The sequence below is a fragment of the Corvus hawaiiensis genome, chromosome 2 (genome assembly GCF_020740725.1).
Source record: "Corvus hawaiiensis isolate bCorHaw1 chromosome 2, bCorHaw1.pri.cur, whole genome shotgun sequence".
In the NCBI taxonomy this organism is placed as follows: domain Eukaryota; kingdom Metazoa; phylum Chordata; class Aves; order Passeriformes; family Corvidae; genus Corvus; species Corvus hawaiiensis.
Genome location: NC_063214.1, coordinates 46,420,450 through 46,438,655, shown reverse-complemented (window position 1 = coordinate 46,438,655; position 18,206 = coordinate 46,420,450). Strand labels below are relative to the sequence as shown.

Genomic DNA, 18,206 nt, shown 5'->3' with positions numbered 1-18,206 from the left:
AGCAAGAGATTTTCAGGAACTTACCACAGCTGGCTAACATAGTCAAGACAGTTATTTGGTGATTGCGATCCTGGAAGCCTTTTACTTTGGGAGATACAGTTTGAAAGCTGTGTATTCTTTGCTTCTGGTAATCTGAGAAGTTTGCAAAAATAACTGTACTTTAGCAGTTCTGTTTCTGGAAAGATGAGATGTTCAGCCAACTCACCTTAAGGAGCTTTTTGTTATGAAATATTGAACTTACACTTCTTTTGAAGAACCAAAATGCCACACAATCCGTTGATCGAGATTTCCCTTTTAAATTTTGGAGGTGTATTCTTTTATTTGTGTAGTCTGTCTTCCAAACTGCACTGATAAAGCCCAGCGGCTGATAATGTTTATGATAATGATCAGTAATCAAATAATTGTTGACATGCAAATTGTTATTAAGCTTCAGAAATAGCATCTTGTTTTGATGAGCACAATAGTTCATGACATTGCTATTTTGGTTTACAAGTTTACAGCAAGAAAATAATCTGATGGTTGTTTTGGTAAGTGCAGGAATGTGTATTTTTCCTAGACATGAACACTTCTTTTCTTGGTACAAACTATCAAGACTTCAAATTTTGGAATATTCTTGCACCAGTGGTATCATATAGTATTTTTGTATTTTAGGGTTGCTCTTCTGTTACTTGGGTTTTTTCCATGGACTTTGAATCTTTCACTCTTTGGCCTCTGAGGGTGATGTGATTTGACCATTCCTTGTGCAGAAAATCCTGCCTTTTGATTTTTAAGGATTACTGACAGACTGGACGTTGAGTATAGGTAAATAAGACTTCAGTCAAATAATGTATATTACTGAAACAGTGAAAATAAATTGATACCATCAAACAAATTCGTTGCACAAACAAGAAATTATGTGTTTAGTTTTACTTATTTATATTTCTGAAAAAATTGATTTGAGATTTGCAAGCCATTATTTTTGGAAGCATCTTGTTCGATGCTTTTGACTTCAACTTCTCCCTTCAATTTTGGTTTACATTTTTTGTTTTATTTTATTTGAAAATACAACTTAAAACAAACCAAACCAACAACGAGTGTATAACAGTATCACTGCATTCACAGTATTAGAGCTCTAAAGAAGTTGTGAAATCAGCAGGTTTTGCTCGTGAAGTATGATCAGGTATTTCCTCCTAAAAGCCTAACAGTTGGCTCTTTGCAGTGATCAGTATTTGCTGAGGTGATGGAGTGCTTGGCAGTATTTTACGTTGCAGTTTTCAGTGGAAAATTACAGAAATCTCTCCTTAGGCAGAAATTAGTAACAAAACATGTCTCTGTAAGGGGTTATAGTTTATTCTGTGCTGTAATACTAAGCACCTCCTTTTTGTTCTTTCCCTTTTAAATCCTTCATGAAGTGTTACATCCCTAACTCTATCTGTTGAAGGAAATAAACACTTCAGCATTTAAGTCTGAGATATTAGAAGAGTAATGGTACTGAGAAATGAATACTTTTCACAAAAGATTTTCAGATTTTTGTCAAAGCACCTCTATGCATTTTTGCAAGTAACATCTTTGAACAGACCCATCGTTTTTGAAGGTCAGTGATGAAGACAGATGTCTTCACTGTTATATTCTGTAAGGCCTTCCTCTGGAGCTTGCTTTGCCACAGCAGTGGAGAGGTCCTACATTAACACAAAATACCTGTTTACAGTAATAGCAGTCCTAGCAGTAGTAGCTTCTATTTATCTGTTGTGTCTGCATGTGTACCAGCAGAACCACTGCTACCTCGCCGATGTTTCTTGTTGAAGGCTGACATCTCCTGCACCCTGCTCTTTAAATCACGTCTGACTTTTGATTATTGATCATAAAAAGTGTAAATGATTGAAGTGATAGTCGCTCCAGTGGCCTTTCTTCTGTGCATTTGGCAGGTGAAAATGACAGAGGGGTGACTTTTTCCAGTTGGCAAAGCTTTGTCTGGAGGAGGTGGTGGTGCAGGCAGCTTTCTGACTCAGTTGCAAGGTGCCACGTTGGGGTGGAAGCTAAGCTCTTTCTTGTGTTTCTAGTGTTGTCCTCCTTGAGAAATCTTTGTGGATGTAGCAATAATTGGAATATTGAGACTAGAAAAATAATCTAAGCATTCACAAAAATAAGTGTGTTATTCAGACAGAGAATTGGTATAAAAGCATCGGAACTCTAAAGAAGGGTATGTTCAAGTTCCCTGGAGGGAACTTGTTGTAATGAGGGCTCTCTATCCCTGAGCTTTGGAGTGATGGAAACTGGGAGGGTAATACATGCCACAGCAACCTTTCTGATAGTTGATTATCAAAACAGTTAAAACAGTGGAGTGGTTTGTATGATAGCATGGGAGATGATACTAAAATTAGAAAGCTGATTGTAGATACATTGAATGCCTTATGTTGGTGTCTGAAGGACTGGCTAGGTGTTAGATTTTTTGAAATTTCCTAACAGAAAGCTGTTGCTGAAAGGAAGTTTTTTCCACAGTTCTTTTCCCCAAAGTGCACTTTTCCCCCTAGTTCCTTGTGCTTAGACTGATAGCCTCGATGACCTTGCTAGAGTGGCAGCTTGTAAGCTTGGTCTGCAGGAAGCCACACCCTGCTTTTGGTGGGATTCATTTTATGTCAGCGTGGTCCTTGAAGTGGCTTTCCCTGAGACTGGAGTACAGAAACAGGTCTGAGTGGCTGAGGTGGTGGGAACACTTGAGGGGCAGAGAGAAATGTGGGAATGGAGCCCTGCCCTTCCCACAGGTAGCCAGGACAGCAGCTTGGCTGGTGCTCTCTCTTTTGAATGTTTTTGTCATACCGTATTGATCTGATGTTGTGCTGTAGATTTTCTTCTGATTGCTTATGGAGGTAAAGGGAGTTTTTCTTCTTTTGGCTGAAGAAGTTGATTATTGAATCATGGTGATTATCATTTGAAGAACTAGAGGTTGACCGCAGTTATAGGTGGAAAATTGCAAGGCCTTTGTAGTGCTGTAGCAAAGTTCCCCTGGCCTTGGTGAGAGCTGGAATAGTAAATAGAGTTGAGGTCAGGAAAGAGAGTTGGTCAGGGTTTCTGTGAGCTGGGGAGTGAATTTTTAGCCCTAGGTGACATCCCTCCATCCCTTCTGGACATCCCTGAGGGACTGCTGTGTAACAAGCTCCATTTATTGTGTGACCTCTAACTTGGCTGTTGGCAGTGTCTTTGATCTTTCCTGCTTCCTCCTGGTGTGGCATGATGTAATTTTTATAGCTTTTGGGTTTTGCAACTGCAGTGTGTTACAGGCTGCTTTGGAGCAAATTTTAGTCTTCATTTAGTAGATAGTGTTGTCAGCTACTGGGCGGGCTGGCCTTAATGACCTGCTTGATGAAAACCAGAAAGCACTTTCCTTGAACTTGGTTTCCTCCCACATTCAAATGGATCTGTGAAATTCAAAACCCTTTCGCCTACGTGCTAAAGACTGCAAAATGTGGCTCTCTTCAACCATGGCAAAAAATGCTGACATAGTGCTGTAGAATAATTATGGTTTTTATAGCATCTTATCAACAGAGCTTGCAGAGTGCCTTGCCTGCCTTAGACTTCACCTTGTTTTTGTAGCAAAGGAGACCATGAGCAATTTTATTAGGGTGTTGCGGAAGTGCGTAGTGTGGCATGATGCTTGCCCTCCTTGACAGGTTGTTGCTCATAATGTGTTCATGTGTACATGCACAGGCATTTGCATAATTAATGCATTACTTTTGAAAGAGGGGTATTTCAGAATCATCCTGTATTTATGGAGAAAAAACTTAAAAATATTGCTGTGGTGACCTAAAATGTACCTCATTTGTAAAGGGGAAAGTATAAATTATTGGATATTCCTGTGGTATGAAAAGTATTAATGAACCTTAATGTGAATTAAATGCTTGGACTCCTGTGTGTTGACAGATGTGAAACTATTAGAGTTGGTCCTCATAGATAGAATGGTAAGCCTGACAGGGAAATTAATTAGTTTTTTTTTTTATTTTTTACATTTTATGACATCCTAGTAAGCCCTGCAGCTTTTGAAAAGAAAAGTAGAATATAAAGGTAAGTTTTGAAGCTAATAAAGTAGTGTAGGCAGATTTTCCGCCTCACTTCCACTTGAAGTAATTGTGTGTGTATGAGGGGAAAGCATCACGAACAATAAGAAATGAATATTCTAATTTGAGGGAGCTAGATTTTAGAGGTAGAAAGATTTAGAGGGTATTGCTGCTAACTTTCTAGTCTTGTGTTAAAATGATATTTTAGGTGAAATTATAACTTCCATATTTTTAGATCTTTAGGCAGCTTTTTTTTTTTTTTTTTGAGTTTGCATAGATATGTTCTTAAGAATCTTCTATATTTTGTATCTTTGTCTAGGCGACACAAACTTTCACCTGATGCTTTTGTTTCTGTCTCTCTTTTTAACAGCCTGGTGGTCAGTCTGCCACTACACATTCACCTTGCCCAGTCCTGTTTCGTTCAGTATTCAGGAGACAGCAATCTATAGTCTGATGATGATTTCTAGTCAACCTGTGTTCTAAATGAGTATTTGTGTACTTCAGCCAAACTGATGATCCACCTCTTTCATCAGGATCATATATCTCAATTACTTAAATACTTGCCTTCATTTTTTCTGTTTATTTTTGGATCTAATAAAAAGTATAAAAGCTCCTTTTGTACCTTATTTATAACATTAACCTAATTTTATTCAATGTTTATTTGTCACTTTGGTAGCATGAAGAAAATAGTAATGTTATTTAAAATATACTTGTCATTATAGGAAATTATAAGAGGCTAAATCTTCCATGACAGGCAGAGAGCATATACAATGAAGACATGGTGACAAGTTGATCTTGAGTGACTTTTATTTGTGGCATTTATAGATTTATGTGCCTGAGAGCTGCAAAAGGGGTGGAAGGGAGCTGTTGACTCCAGCTGCAGTTCTTTCTCAACCAAAAGAGGAATGGTATATAGGGAAAGCCTGTCTTTTTTTCCAATCTACATCTTGGCAACTTGTTTTGTGTTTCCTTGTGGAGCAAACGGAGTATGGTTTGGTTTTTTAAAAATTTTTTTCCATTTAGAACTGTATTCAGGTTCCCTTTATATCCAGTGTTTCATCTCTGTCCAGTTATAAGCTTAAGTTTGGAGTCTGTGGCTTGTAGATGTTTTGTGAGTTGCATAGCTGAGGTTATTATCCTTCACTTGTTCAAAAATGTGGCATGTTTACTTTTACTCAGATGAACATATTTTTAAGACAAAAGGGCCATCATTGTCTATATGGTCTAGAAGAGAATGTATAAATCAGTGATTTCTGCATGAATTTTCAAGGGTGTTGTCCTAGATGTCTTAGGGTGGCCAGGGTTACCTCTCTGGATCATGAAGGGGTAGCAGGAAACACACCTGAATTTTTTGGAGTCCTGGGTGGTTTTGGTGATGCTATGTTGTGCTTAACAGCTATTTCACTCGCACTGAATTGTAGTCCTGCTCATTCTTTTGTTGCTTTGTTTACTTATAAACTGGAAAATGTTTTGATACTGGAATAGGTGTCTGAATGTGTTCTTAACTCATTCTTTCTTTATGCCTGCCTTTTGAATTTTAAGAGGTAGCGTTCACCTTTGTAGACTGTCAGCTTCATTCTAGATGGAAGTCTCAGTCTTGGCCTCTTTATTCAAGCTGATTTATACTATTTTTTGTTTGTTTTACAATATTCCTTTGTTTAAAATCAAGAAGTCTGGGTAGCAGCCTTGCTTTGCTTGCATTTAAGTGCATTGGAAAGTTTTTCACCTGGAGCTTCTGAGAAAGTAGACAATGAAGGTTTAAAAGAGTGTTTTGTTTGGGCACAGATGTGTAGGGTTTTTTTTTGAGTTCTTTGTGTTGTGCCACTTTCAATATGCTGATGCCAATGTTCAAAAACACAACAGCAGTCCTATCTTGTGAGTTAGCACTTTAAAAAAAACCTCTTTTCATCTTATTTTTCTTATTTTTTTAGCATATATTTCTGTTCTTTGAACCCTTATAGTGTATTGGTCATCTTCCTGCAAGCATTGTTTTCTGTCAGGACAAAAGCTGCAGATTTCCTTCTTGGCTATATCAAAAAAAGAGAAACTGGCCTGTGGTAGGGAGGTTACTGTCTGGTGCAGGGAACAGGCTTGGATCTGGAGAGCTGATAGGTGACTAGGAGGAAAGACCTCAACTGCTGTCTAATCTCCTGAGAGTTTTTTATTTGCTTGTTTTAAATATTGGTCTTTTTAAAACTTGTATGTGTTCTCTTGGCTTATGTTTGACAACACTTTCTGGTAAAAGTTGGTGTTTAAGGATAAAAATTCCAAACTCTACCTTTTTGTTTTGATTTTAGTTATTTTAAGAGAAACCCCTCAAATAAACAAAAACCCAAAGGCACGTTAAAATTTGCAAGACTTATCTAACACAAAATTAGGTTTGTTATAATATAAAATAACTTTCCTCCTGTTCAATCAGGGTATGGTGATATATGGCATATGATAGATGGGATAAAGAATTTCCTAAGGACAAGTTATACTTCAGTAAACTTGCTTCCAAAAGTCGTATTTATGCTTAAAATAGAGTGAACTTCAGAGGCTGAAAAAATAATTATTTTATTGATGTGGCTTATAAAAATCCTTTTTAGGTATTGAAACTGTTTACAGTGATGGTTATTTTTTCAGAAGAAGCAGTAAAAGTATTTCTAGTTTTATCTCCATAGCCAGAAAGGGAGGAACATTCTGAAGCCTGAACTGCAGTTCTCAACATTGTGTATGGTTGTGTCAGTGTGGCTTGCAGAGGTGTGTCTGTAAGGAAATGCTACTGAGCTCCACCTGGTTATTTTTCTTCTCTGTTCATCTTAGGCCAAAATTAATTATGAAAAGAAGGAGAGTTGCAAGCTGCTAAAGGATCTGGGAGGTGAAGATACATGGATGCCTGCTGATGTGAGTGAACGTATGGAACAACTGGAAAAAGTGATAGAATTGTAAATCATTGAATTAGATTGTTACCTTTACAGCAAGTTTATATGAACAGAAGACTGAGGGCTTTAAGGTGATCCTTAAAAGCATCCCAATTTCTGGTTCATTCATGCTTTGATATTAGCTTTTTTTAAGGTAGTAATAATCTTTTACTCACCATGAGGAAGAAATTTCGTCATTCAATTCCAGTGTTAATTTCTACCAAATGCAGATGAGCAAGTGCTATCAGACAATAATAGTTCCATGGGAAGAAATCTGGAGGATTCAAGGCTTCATAGCAGTCTCATTTGTGGTCATTCACTGGAGAAACCTTAATGGAGCCTCTGAATAATCACACGCTGTTAGTGTGCAGGTATTTCAGCAAGAGAAGGATGTGAATTGATAATGTAGTGGTATCTGAAGAAACAGGTTTGACCAAAGTAAATGTAGTGTAGTAGATACTATCTGTATAGTTATAGTGCCTTAGTTCCAGTGAAAAAAATATTGAGAGGGCAAGAAAAATTGATTATTGATGCAAGGTATGCTGTCCCTGCCCCAGCACCCCACCCCAGCCCACCCCTCTCTTCATAGAAGAGAGAAAGGGTAGTAAAAGGTAGTTATGTGTGTTTTACCTTTTTTCAGTGTGGTTTGGTAAGTAGGTTTTGATGATTTTTTTTGTATATGGGTGATTTGGTCTACTAGATCTCATTCACAAACATTTACTTGTAGGAGCATTCTGTGCAGAAGAAAAAGAAAAAGGATAAACATTCCAAAAAAGCTAAGAAAGAAAAGAAGAAAAGTAAGAAACAAAAATCTGAAAAGAAGGATGACTTACTTGATAGTTCTTCAGTAAGTAAGAAATTTTAAAATAATTCAAATTACAGTCTTAGAACTTGAACCATTTTAGTCCCTGTAGATGCACATGGTTAGTAAAATTAAGGCTTAGTCTCATCATTTTCTATTGGGAAAAATTGTGGCAAAATTTGTCAGTTCTAATATACTGAGTATTTAATCAATTTAAAATAGGCTGTTATGTGAGTGCTTGTGAATTTTATAATATTGAATCCACTCATTAGGAACTATAAGGGATTTATAGTTTTTCAGCAGAGAGAAAATGAAAAACAAAATCCTCATTCTGGTAGAGAGAGGAAAGTTTCCTAGGTACCCCATAGTCTGTGGTATATGATAGAAAGAGGTGTCTAAAATTGCAAATACTTGACTTCGATTTTAAGCACGAATTACTTCTGCCTTTTCCCACAGATGTTCAACCATGGACACTCCCAACAACATGGGAGTTGAACATGGGTCTGAAGGGCTTGTACATTTGATCTGTAAGGATATGCCTTCACATGGAAGGGCACTCTGGCAAAACAGTGCAGAGACTGCATTTGAAATCTGGTTGCTGCCTTCTGGCCACATTGTGGAAAACATCTTCGCAGCATTTTTGGTGCGGGTCAGGTGGCACTGTTACTTTGAATTTTCAGAGAGTTGCTTTTATGGACTGAAGGAACGTGCATTATAATGAGATTTATTTCTCAGGGATTGATATCAGAGATGAACTATAATACCAGTGTGGGAAGTAACCAAAGGCACAAATGTCCCACATTCTCCATGGGAGTAACCAAAACCCTTCAGATCACAACAGGGACTCCTAGGATACAACACAGTCCTGGCTGTAACTTCCATCCAAACTCTGTTACTCCTAAGACAGGTTCATGTAAATAACAAAGAAACTCTGTTCAATGCAGTCCTATTGGCTTCAAGTGAAAAATGTGAGTACACTGTTTGCAAATGCAAGTGTAGGAAGCTAGATACAGAAATAGCAGGCAATAGTATGTACCGTGCTTCATATTGTGCTGTGCCCCTTTTTAAATGTGAAACATACTTAGTAATGAATTTAGATTTTTTAAAATTTTGTTTTTGTTATGTCATAAACGCAATTGGTTTTCATTTTAGCAGAGTTATGCACATAAACTGCCAGTATGAGCTAGTGTTGCGTACTGTGATGTGCTCATGAAGTGTGGTGGAGTGTTCGGATCATGAAGAAACAATCTTCTGTGGGAATATCAATATTCTGGTTTTATTATCAGTATTTTTAAATATTAAACAGTATTATATTAATAATGCTAATCAGCATTTATTTTAATTATCAATATAATTTTAAGTATTGCATGTTATCAAGTAGTGTGTTAAGGTATTATTTTTATTCTTTACATTAAACTCTCTTTTTAGGATTCTTCAGTTGAATGGGTTGAGTCAAATGTGTCACAGTCAGATGACACAGAAAAGGCTTGGAAGATCAACAAGCAACCAGATGCTGCAAAAGAGCCTTCCCTGCAGGTGAGCAGGCTCACAGCTACTCCAGAGATAAAAGTTTGTGAAACGTGCTTAGGTTTCTTGGGAGCTCTTTTGCAGGGTGTTGAGCAAAACCTATTTTACAGACAAATGTCTTTGTTTAGCTGGGTAAATGCTACTTTTCATTGATTGTAAGACTTCTCTACCTAATAATCCTTAGTGTTTAACAAGGCACTACTCTTAATGTTGCCCTGCACCAATTCCTTCTATCAGGTTTTGAGGCTCTAACAAGTTAGCTTGATTTTCTTGAAGAGATCATCTTAAAGGTCTCGACTAGACATGTTACTTTTTTCTTCATAATTTTGGTGGCTGTTCTATGATTGAATAAATTTTTGCCTCTATGGTGCTTAAACAGATACAAGAAAGAGAGATGTAGAACTTTTCAGCAATAGTACTTATGACATCAGTGCCTCTTTTGGTCTTCCTAGGTGAATTCTGAGCTCAGTGAGCAGTATTTATTCTAGAAAATGTAATACTGTAATGTAGTACTGAAATGAACTGTGGTGGTTTTAGAAACAAGTGTAGCCATATACCATGATATCCTTAGTCATGTGAAAATGATTTTTAATTTAGTGTCTCAATTTTTTTCTTCTGAAAAATGTCCCTGCTTTTCATTCTGAATTTGTACATCTTGTTAGGAGAAATAAAAAGGGTCTCTCAATTCTATCTTGGAAAAGTATAAAGTATGAAGTAATGTCTTGATAATTTATACTGCAAAACCATTTTGTTTTCAAGCGTTGTTTTTGTATGATGTGTTTCCTAGGCTTGTGTGGTTTTGGATAAAGAATGTGCTTTTGACAGAAATTTCATGGTCATCCCTACATTATGTTTTTTGTCCCACGTAATGAAGAGCTCTTGGAGCACATAAATCCATATCCTGTTGGATTAAACTAAATTAGAAGAAGTGTTCTCAAAGCACACCTAAGGTGCTCTATGTGACCCATCTTGGACTAGTCCAGAGTGCTTACTTAAAAAAAAAAAGGAAAGACAGAAACAAAAATCTCCAAACCACAGATTTGAAGCCTAAATAGAAGACAGTCAGGCTTTTTTCAGTAGTGCCCAGAGACAGAACCAGAGGCAATGAGCAGGAATTACAGGATGTTGCTTCTGAACATCAGGAAACATTGTTTTATCACAAGGGTGATCAGGCACTGGCTCAGGTTACCTGGAGAGGTTGTGGAATCTCCATCCCTGCATATATTTACAAGCCATCTGGACATGATCCTGGGCAACTGGCCCTAGGTGACCCTGCTTGAGTCGGGGTTTGGACCAGATGACTGCCAGAGGTCCCGTGCACATCCACATTTGTTGATGCAGATAGCTTGCTGATTTGGACATAGATATTATTGAATCACTTGAAGATTGATAATTTTTCAGTTCCTTCTCTTTCTTGGAGGAGATCTGAGAAATTGAATGTTGTGTTTCACCTCTGAAATTCTCTGGCATGTTGCCTAACATAATTTTTAAGTAACAGAGAGAAAGTGACATATAGCATCTGTTCAGATTGACAACTCAGACTTGAACTCTGTTGAAGATAGGAAGATTCTTCTGCAAGGACATGTTTCAGAATAGATGTAATCTTGTCATTTTGGTTGCCATACTAGAATTATAGAATTGCTCCAAATACTTGTCTTTATAGAGTAATTGCTTACAATGTGTATGTCACTGCTTGCTTTTGAGGCTTCAGGTTTTACCTGTATAAAGGTAGTAGATATATCTAGGCTTTTAATGTGCTGCTTTTCTTTAGACTAGTCCTCATTTTTAAGATCTCCTTGCTCTGGCTTAGGTTTTGTAGGTGCAGTTTTCTAGCTGTTGTTGTGGGTAGAGTTCACAGAATTTAGATGTGGAACTGTTGAATATGAGAGTGCAGTTAGTGCCTGGATATCTGAGGTATGAACTATGCTCAGGTACTGATCACAGATTTTCTATACAGCAGAAGAAATGTAAGAGATCATGAGATTAGAATTAGCAAAATGATATGTACAGTATTTGTTTATACTAATAATTAGCATTCTGTACAATCTGCATGTTTACTAATGTCTTAAATACCATTGTAAATATGTATTTCATATTACAGGGAGACACAAAATCTGTTTGAATATTAAAAAACTGGAAGATTAGGGTTCTTAAAATCATGTTTGCTTTTCATTGAAGTATTTCATATGCGTTTGTAGAACCTATACTGTTTATTGTCAGCAACATTTGTCAGTAGTTGCACTGGTTTGGTTTGTACATAAGCCATGTTTTTGTTGGAATTATGAACACTAATTCTTTGTGTTTATTTTAAAGAGAGAAGAATGGATGAATTTAAACTTCATGTCATTGAAAACAACATCAGTAGCAGCTGTCAAAGGTGAAAGACACAAAGAAAAAGTATTGGAACGACAGAAAGCTCAAGAACTTCAGCAGGTAGGAGGAATTAACATCTTAATTTTTATCTGCATTTTACTAAATTTTGTGTCATGTATAAACTAATAAATTGGTTCGAATATGTAAGTCTTTATTATTAAAACTAATGCCTGATGTGATAATGAATTTAATTAAATTGGTGCTTGGATGGAAGGTTTCATACTTCAGGCTTATCTTGTGGAGAAAAGCCTTTTAACTATCTTCCAGGTAAGGAGAAAGTTACTTTTGTTAGTACTAAGTTCTGTTAGTAGCAATGACAGACTGTTGGTCTGGCCTTCTCTGTGGTGTGTAAAAGGAGCACCATTGGTTCGTGTGATAAAGTTTACTTAAGTTACTGTGTTAAAGTGTATGGTGCTGAGGCTTGTTTTTTCCTAAAGAAAGAACTCAGAGCAATTGTTGTGCCTTTCATGTTTCAGTTGTTGGTGAACACAGGAGTGACTCAGGGTCTGGCTGGAGAAGGGGTTGCTGTCATTGAATTAATTCTGTTTACATATAGTTGATGGCTCCTTCATTTGTTCATTCACTTCCTTAGATGCAATGTAGTAGTCTGATCTGAAAAGATAATTACTGATCACTAGCTAGTATTTCCTTGTCCTCATACCTCACAGTGGGCTGTTTGTTGCTATTAGGTTTTCCAGTTGGCTGTGTTGTGCCTGGGAACCAGGTTGACCTGGATCACTGTTCTTGTGTAGTATGCAGAGCCTTGGTTATTGTCTTTTGACAAGGGATTAATACTTCAAACATTTTTTTCTCCGCATGATTTTTTTTTCCTGAACATTATTTCAGAGGTGTTGGAGGACCGTTTAATGTGGACATCTTAAATCACTAGAATGTCAGCATGTATTAAATGGTTAATGACAATTTATATGTGTTCTTAATCCTAGGAAAGTATGATTTCTATAGACTCTCCCACCCAACTACTTGCTGTCCATGCAGGTTTATACCTCCTGTGTTTTCTACACCAGAGTGTCTGCTTTTCCTTTGGTCCCCAAAGCAGTGTGTACAACAGGTGCTTAGGCCATGAAAGTGGTGGTGATGAATTGACAATATAATACAGACTTCACACACAAGTCTTTCAAAATTTATCAGATATTCTATAAAATATGAACCATATGCTATGCACACATTAAAATTATTTCTGGTTTAGGCCATGCTGTCTGAGAGAGAACTCAATCCCTATTGGAAAGACGGTGGTACAGGTTTGCCACCAGAGAAGGATGAAGAAACTTCAGTTAAGAAAGGTAAACAGCAACTTTTAGTAATAATCTTAAATTTCTGTCTCTAGTTTCTGTTCTCTGTGTTGCTAACAAATTACTCTTCGTATTGTTGTAACAGAGTTATGAATAATATATGTATTAATATATGTAATAAAGTAAAATTTGGATGAAAATTCCATAGTGAATATTGGGTTAGTATCATAGTACATTGTTTTGCAGAATTTCTCTTCACTGGTTTTTAATCTTGAGTAGTTTGACCTTCAATATCCTTACAGAAATTCTCCATTTTGAACTAATTAAAGAAAAGCATGATTTAACCAAGACAAGATAAATTGTTGTCAATTAATTTGGTTCCTTTCATTCCATTGCACAAATTATAGTTTTAAAGTATTCACCCACGGAAGGCTGAGTCACATCAAAATGAAGTACATTACAGATGCAGTTTGTGAAAAATATTATTTCTCTAGCCTTTCCACTTTTTTCCTTACCCTGGGTTATCCTGCCCATTTCCAGCAAACACAGTAATAAAAAGCTTTTTCGTAATGTCATGAAACATTTATTATGTGATAAGAAGGGTCTTTGTATTCTGTCAGCAGGAAAGAGTGGGGTCTGTGGCTTTTTGAGAGCCTTTCCCTGTGGACAGTCTGTCCCAGAAACCATTAGCCTCATGCCCACTTTTGGGAGTCACAGAGATCAGCGATCTATAAGAGATGACAGGCATCAGCAAGTGTGTGTTCAGAATGGTAGGACCTCTGCTAGCTTCTCACATGGGAAACAGTAGGTTACTCATTCAATTTCTGAGAAAGGCAGTTCACTTGTTTGTGTGTAAGGGGTATGCCCGAGGATGGACACAGATGGAAACAACAGGAAGGTTCTTTAATGTCATAAAGAAACTCTACAACTTCTCATCTGCCACTCCTGTCTTGGAAACTTCTTGTGTTCTATGATAAACTAGAGAAGCTTAAATTAAATCAGTGGATTGCTGAGGTATAACCGGCATTAACTAATGAAAATATGTGATTGTATTTGTATATTAAGTCTGTTTTTCTTTTGCACTCCTTCAGTTTTTGCAATAAGTTTAGGTGAAGCTTTAATGTCACATACAGAGTAAGGATAAATAAGAATAATTACTTGAGATGTGAAACTACAATCTCTCATTGTTTTCTACTTTAGTTACAGTGGTAGAAGATGCTGGATTAAGTTGGCTGCGAAAATCATACCAAAGGATGAAGGAGCAGGCTGAGAGAGAGAAACGGAATTTTGAGGAAATTGTAGCTGAGAGATACGGGGTAAGGATCTTCAGTTAAATTTTCTTCATACTAATAGATGCTTGGAAAAGGTTACTTTCATATAAAGGCACAAGTACTTAATGTGTAGTCTAAGACATGTGAAAAGAAGCAGGAAAAAACAGCCTCTGAAGCTTCTCTCAAGTGATGAAGGGTTTAAAGCTACCCAGCCTTTAATATATTTTTCTTATTAAATGTTTTTAATATATGGGATCCTATAGCAGATTTAAAATACTTACACAATACTCCAAGGCCTTAAAAGTGGTATGACTTTTTTATTCTTTCCTTTAGTCAGTGGAGGTATTTCAGTCACGATTAGAAGAAGCTGAAAAAGCTGCATCCAAAACGGAAAATTATCATAGAAGTGGAAGATGGAAGAAGACTGACTATTCAGAAAGTGAGAAAGAGAAGAAAGAGAGGAAAGAACAGCATATTGAAAAAGCGGCCCGAGATGAAGATGGTAAAAACAGAAACACATTTGGGAGCTATTGGGAGAAGTATGGCAAGGGGTGGGCACAGGAAGACAAGGGTTACAAAAGAGATGCATCAAGAGCAGACCAGGAATGTGGACACAGTAGAATGGACTCAGTATTAAGGGGCTACAGCTCCAAAGCAGAAAAATACTCCAGTGAAAAACGAAATCAGGAAAAGAGTTCATCTCTAAGCAACATGAAACACAAATTTTTGAAACCCTCTGAAGATGATTTATCACCTTACAGTGCACCCAGAGACTCCAAGTCCCAGCACTCCTCTTCCAATCTGTCAGCTCATAGCTCCTTGAGCAGCCGTTTCCAGAAACCTGGTGAGGATACTGCACTGTGGACCAGAACACACACAGAAGATAGCAATGAGAAATTAATACCTGATCAAAAATCATCAGGTACTAGGGAACAAATTGATGACAAAAGCTGGAAAAGAGCTCCAAGTGACGAAAAAGAGAGGTCACGACAGGAGCACACAAGCAATACCTCTGAGAAGAAACAGATTTTATCTGACAGTAAAACATCATCCTCTAGGTATTTTATGAACATCTTTACTTGGTTTTTATTTGCTGTATTTTTCATGGCAAAATGTAACAGAAGCTCTGTCTTGTTTTTGACAGTATAAGCACTGATCATACCACATCTCTTCAGTTTGTAGGAGTCAGACTCCAGCTAAGGGCAGCTGGAAGAAGTTAAGCAGAAGTAGTGAACATCCCCTACCTGACCTATCTCCTCAGCAGATTTGAGAATTGCTGATGATAGGTTATTTTCTGCTTCTAATGTTAGTTCACGCTGCAGTAAAATTGGCCTCTTAGGCAAAAAACCCTGCAAAATATCTTAACAATCATTGAATTTATAAAATGCAATCTTGAAATGTTAGGAAATGCTGACTAAAAACTGGAATAATTAATACAGCAGGGATAGGTTTGCCACTTGTGAGATGAGCTCATATGCTAAAGTAGTAGCATATGAAAAACAGTAGAAGGTATTGATTAGAAAGTGTATTTTCTATGGTGAAGAGGAAGCATTAATAGGAGTGGAAGGGAAACACACACTTAATAGGCAGCAGGAATTTAATTTTCTGTGATTGGCTTTTGTGAGAGACAGCAGAGAGGTGGTCAGACAAGTAAGTTGTGGAGAACTGACCTTTTGCTCTGCTCAAGGCCTCCTGTTCTCCAGTATTAGCAACTTGCTGGCTCTTCCAGTGATTTGACTAGTGTGGTTATTAGTATGAATCCTTTCTTTCATATCTTTCCAATAATTTGTAGGCATGTGCAAAAATATTTTAGAGTCAGATTTTATTTAATTGCTTGGGAAAGCTGAACAAGTAAATATTCTTGGTTGGAGTATGTAAAAAGAATGATATGGTTTGATTGAAAAAAGCATTTGATAAAATATGATCAAATATAACTCCTTTCTTACATGCTTATGTCAGTTATTTGCAGAAAAAACTTCTTATAGTGGGGTTATGAAGTATTTATTTTATTTATAATTGTTCCTACATGTACTACTTATATATCTCAATGTGTATTTCCAAAGAAAAAGTGTACATTAATCAGTACTGCATGGCTAACCAGAAACAAGCATCTTAGTCTATACAGTTTTTTATATTTTGTATGTTGGGTATTTTTTCCAGCTTTCACTTGCACTTTGGTGGAAGCCAATTAAATTTAAATTTTCATTGATAGCAAAAGTATAAATTATTTGCATGATGTCCACTTAATCTATTTCTTTTTTTAAAGCATGAGCTTGAGTATATGTCATGGCAGGAATAGTTCCAAAATCGGGTATGACTAGTTTGTACACACTATGGAAAGTCCCATTCCTAAGTGTTTGTCATGTCTTGTTTTGTTGTTTATTTTATTGTTTGCCTAGGTGCTGTTTTGCTGGAAAATAAGAAGTATATTTTTATAGTTGTTTTAGTTACTCTGAAGAAATGATCTGATAGCATTAAACCTTTGATGCATGAGACATTATTAGACATTCAAATTTAGTGATTCTTTTTCTTCTCCTACGTATTGCCCCAATAGTTATTGCACTGAAGTGCCTGGGGTTTACCAGTTAAATGCACTTTGTAAACTTCTGGTTAGAATAATCCATGGTGTGTCTGAAGTGAAGCCTATGAGACTTCCTCACCTCTTGAGTCTTGGATTGTTCATGACTTTGTTCAGGTACAAGGTCTGCACAATCCACAGTTGTTTTCCACCTTCCTTTGTGGGGTGTGAATGGGGATGGGGCAGAAGGTGTGGAGGTGGTTGTTGCTTTGTGTGTGTGGTGTGTTGAGCCCAGCAAGCAGCTAAGCATGTCCCAGCTGCTTGCTCATTCTCACTCCTGCAGAGGGAAACCAGAAGAGCAAAAGGGAGAAAAACTCATTATTGGATAAAGGCAATTTAACGAGTGAAGGAAAGGAACAACAACGTGTGATGCAAAGGTAGTCAGTCACTCACCAGCTCCCATGAGCAGACTGATGCCCAACCAGTCTTTGAGCAGCAGCTACTTTGGAAAGACTGCTCTCTCCAGGTTTTTTTTGCTGGGCATGATGTTATGTAGCATGGACTAGCCCTTTGACCAGTTTGGCTGTCCTGGCTGTGAGCCCTCCCAAAGCCTCTGCTCCCTCCAGCCTGCTTGCTGGGGGTGCACAGTGAGAACCAAGAAAGCCTTGAGGCTGTGTAAGCACTGTTCAGCAACAGCCAAAACACTGGTGTATTATCAGGACTGTCTCCAGAGAAATCCAAAGCACAGCACCATAGGGGCTGCTGGTCACAAATGAGTGGTTTAGAGTTGCTCAAAGAGTCACCATCTAAGGTATTAGCAAAAGTGGTTTTAATATAAATCTATAAAAGTCATAAAAATGAGACTTAACCAAGTTTGGTGGTAAGGTTCACTCTATTATTTACTACATGGATGAAACATATAAAGGAAAACTGAGTTAAAATTGATTTAGAGTGTTTTACGCAGAGTCTGAAGACACAAAAGGGTGAGGGGGACCCTTCCATTGAGTCACAAGGTTCTGAGTGGACCCTTGCTTTCTAAACTCCGGGTGTAGCTTAGGTGTGGCTAGGTCAATCTTTGTCTCAGACTTGATCAACAGTTTACATCTCAAGGATTACATCTGTAATTAATTAGGATCACCTGAAGAACCACTGTCCAAGGTATCAGAAAGAGGTGATCTCAGTATGATGTTGTAAAAGTGTTAGTTCACCACAGGTGAAATTTTTACATGGCTTCTGATATAGCAGCAGTCTGAACTTTATTTACAGTTTTAAGATGAATCACAAGGTTTTATCAGTACTTAATTATTGACTAATTTAACATTTGCATAGTGAGTCAATAGGATTTACTACAATCACAAGTGACAATTACAGATCTGAGATTGTAACATTCATACTCGCTGTAAGGTATCTTAATTTACACATGCATGCACATGGACAAAAAGAGATATATAGGGATAGATGTGTGTAAACATATAAAAGTATATGTATGTGAATATATAAAAAATGCCTGTTAAGAGTTCCTCTTGAGTTC

The 18,206-nt window shown here is 37.2% G+C and overlaps 1 protein-coding gene across 3 annotated transcripts in view; it reads left to right on the top strand.

The window, feature by feature from the left end:
• Positions 1-18,206, top strand: part of CWF19L2 (CWF19 like cell cycle control factor 2) — a 70,979-nt gene that overhangs the window by 6,245 nt on the left and 46,528 nt on the right. For 2 of the 3 annotated variants that reach the window (XM_048294705.1, XM_048294706.1), the window contains exons 2-8: positions 6,837-6,917; positions 7,662-7,781; positions 9,165-9,272; positions 11,577-11,696; positions 12,844-12,937; positions 14,087-14,202; positions 14,491-15,215. In XM_048294705.1, coding sequence (XP_048150662.1) covers positions 6,837-6,917; positions 7,662-7,781; positions 9,165-9,272; positions 11,577-11,696; positions 12,844-12,937; positions 14,087-14,202; positions 14,491-15,215 — 1,364 coding nt within the window. Of the gene's footprint in view, positions 1-6,836; positions 6,918-7,661; positions 7,782-8,192; positions 8,705-9,164; positions 9,273-11,576; positions 11,697-12,843; positions 12,938-14,086; positions 14,203-14,490; positions 15,216-18,206 lie in introns of those variants that run through there. The other variant, XM_048294707.1, reaches the window with a different exon arrangement.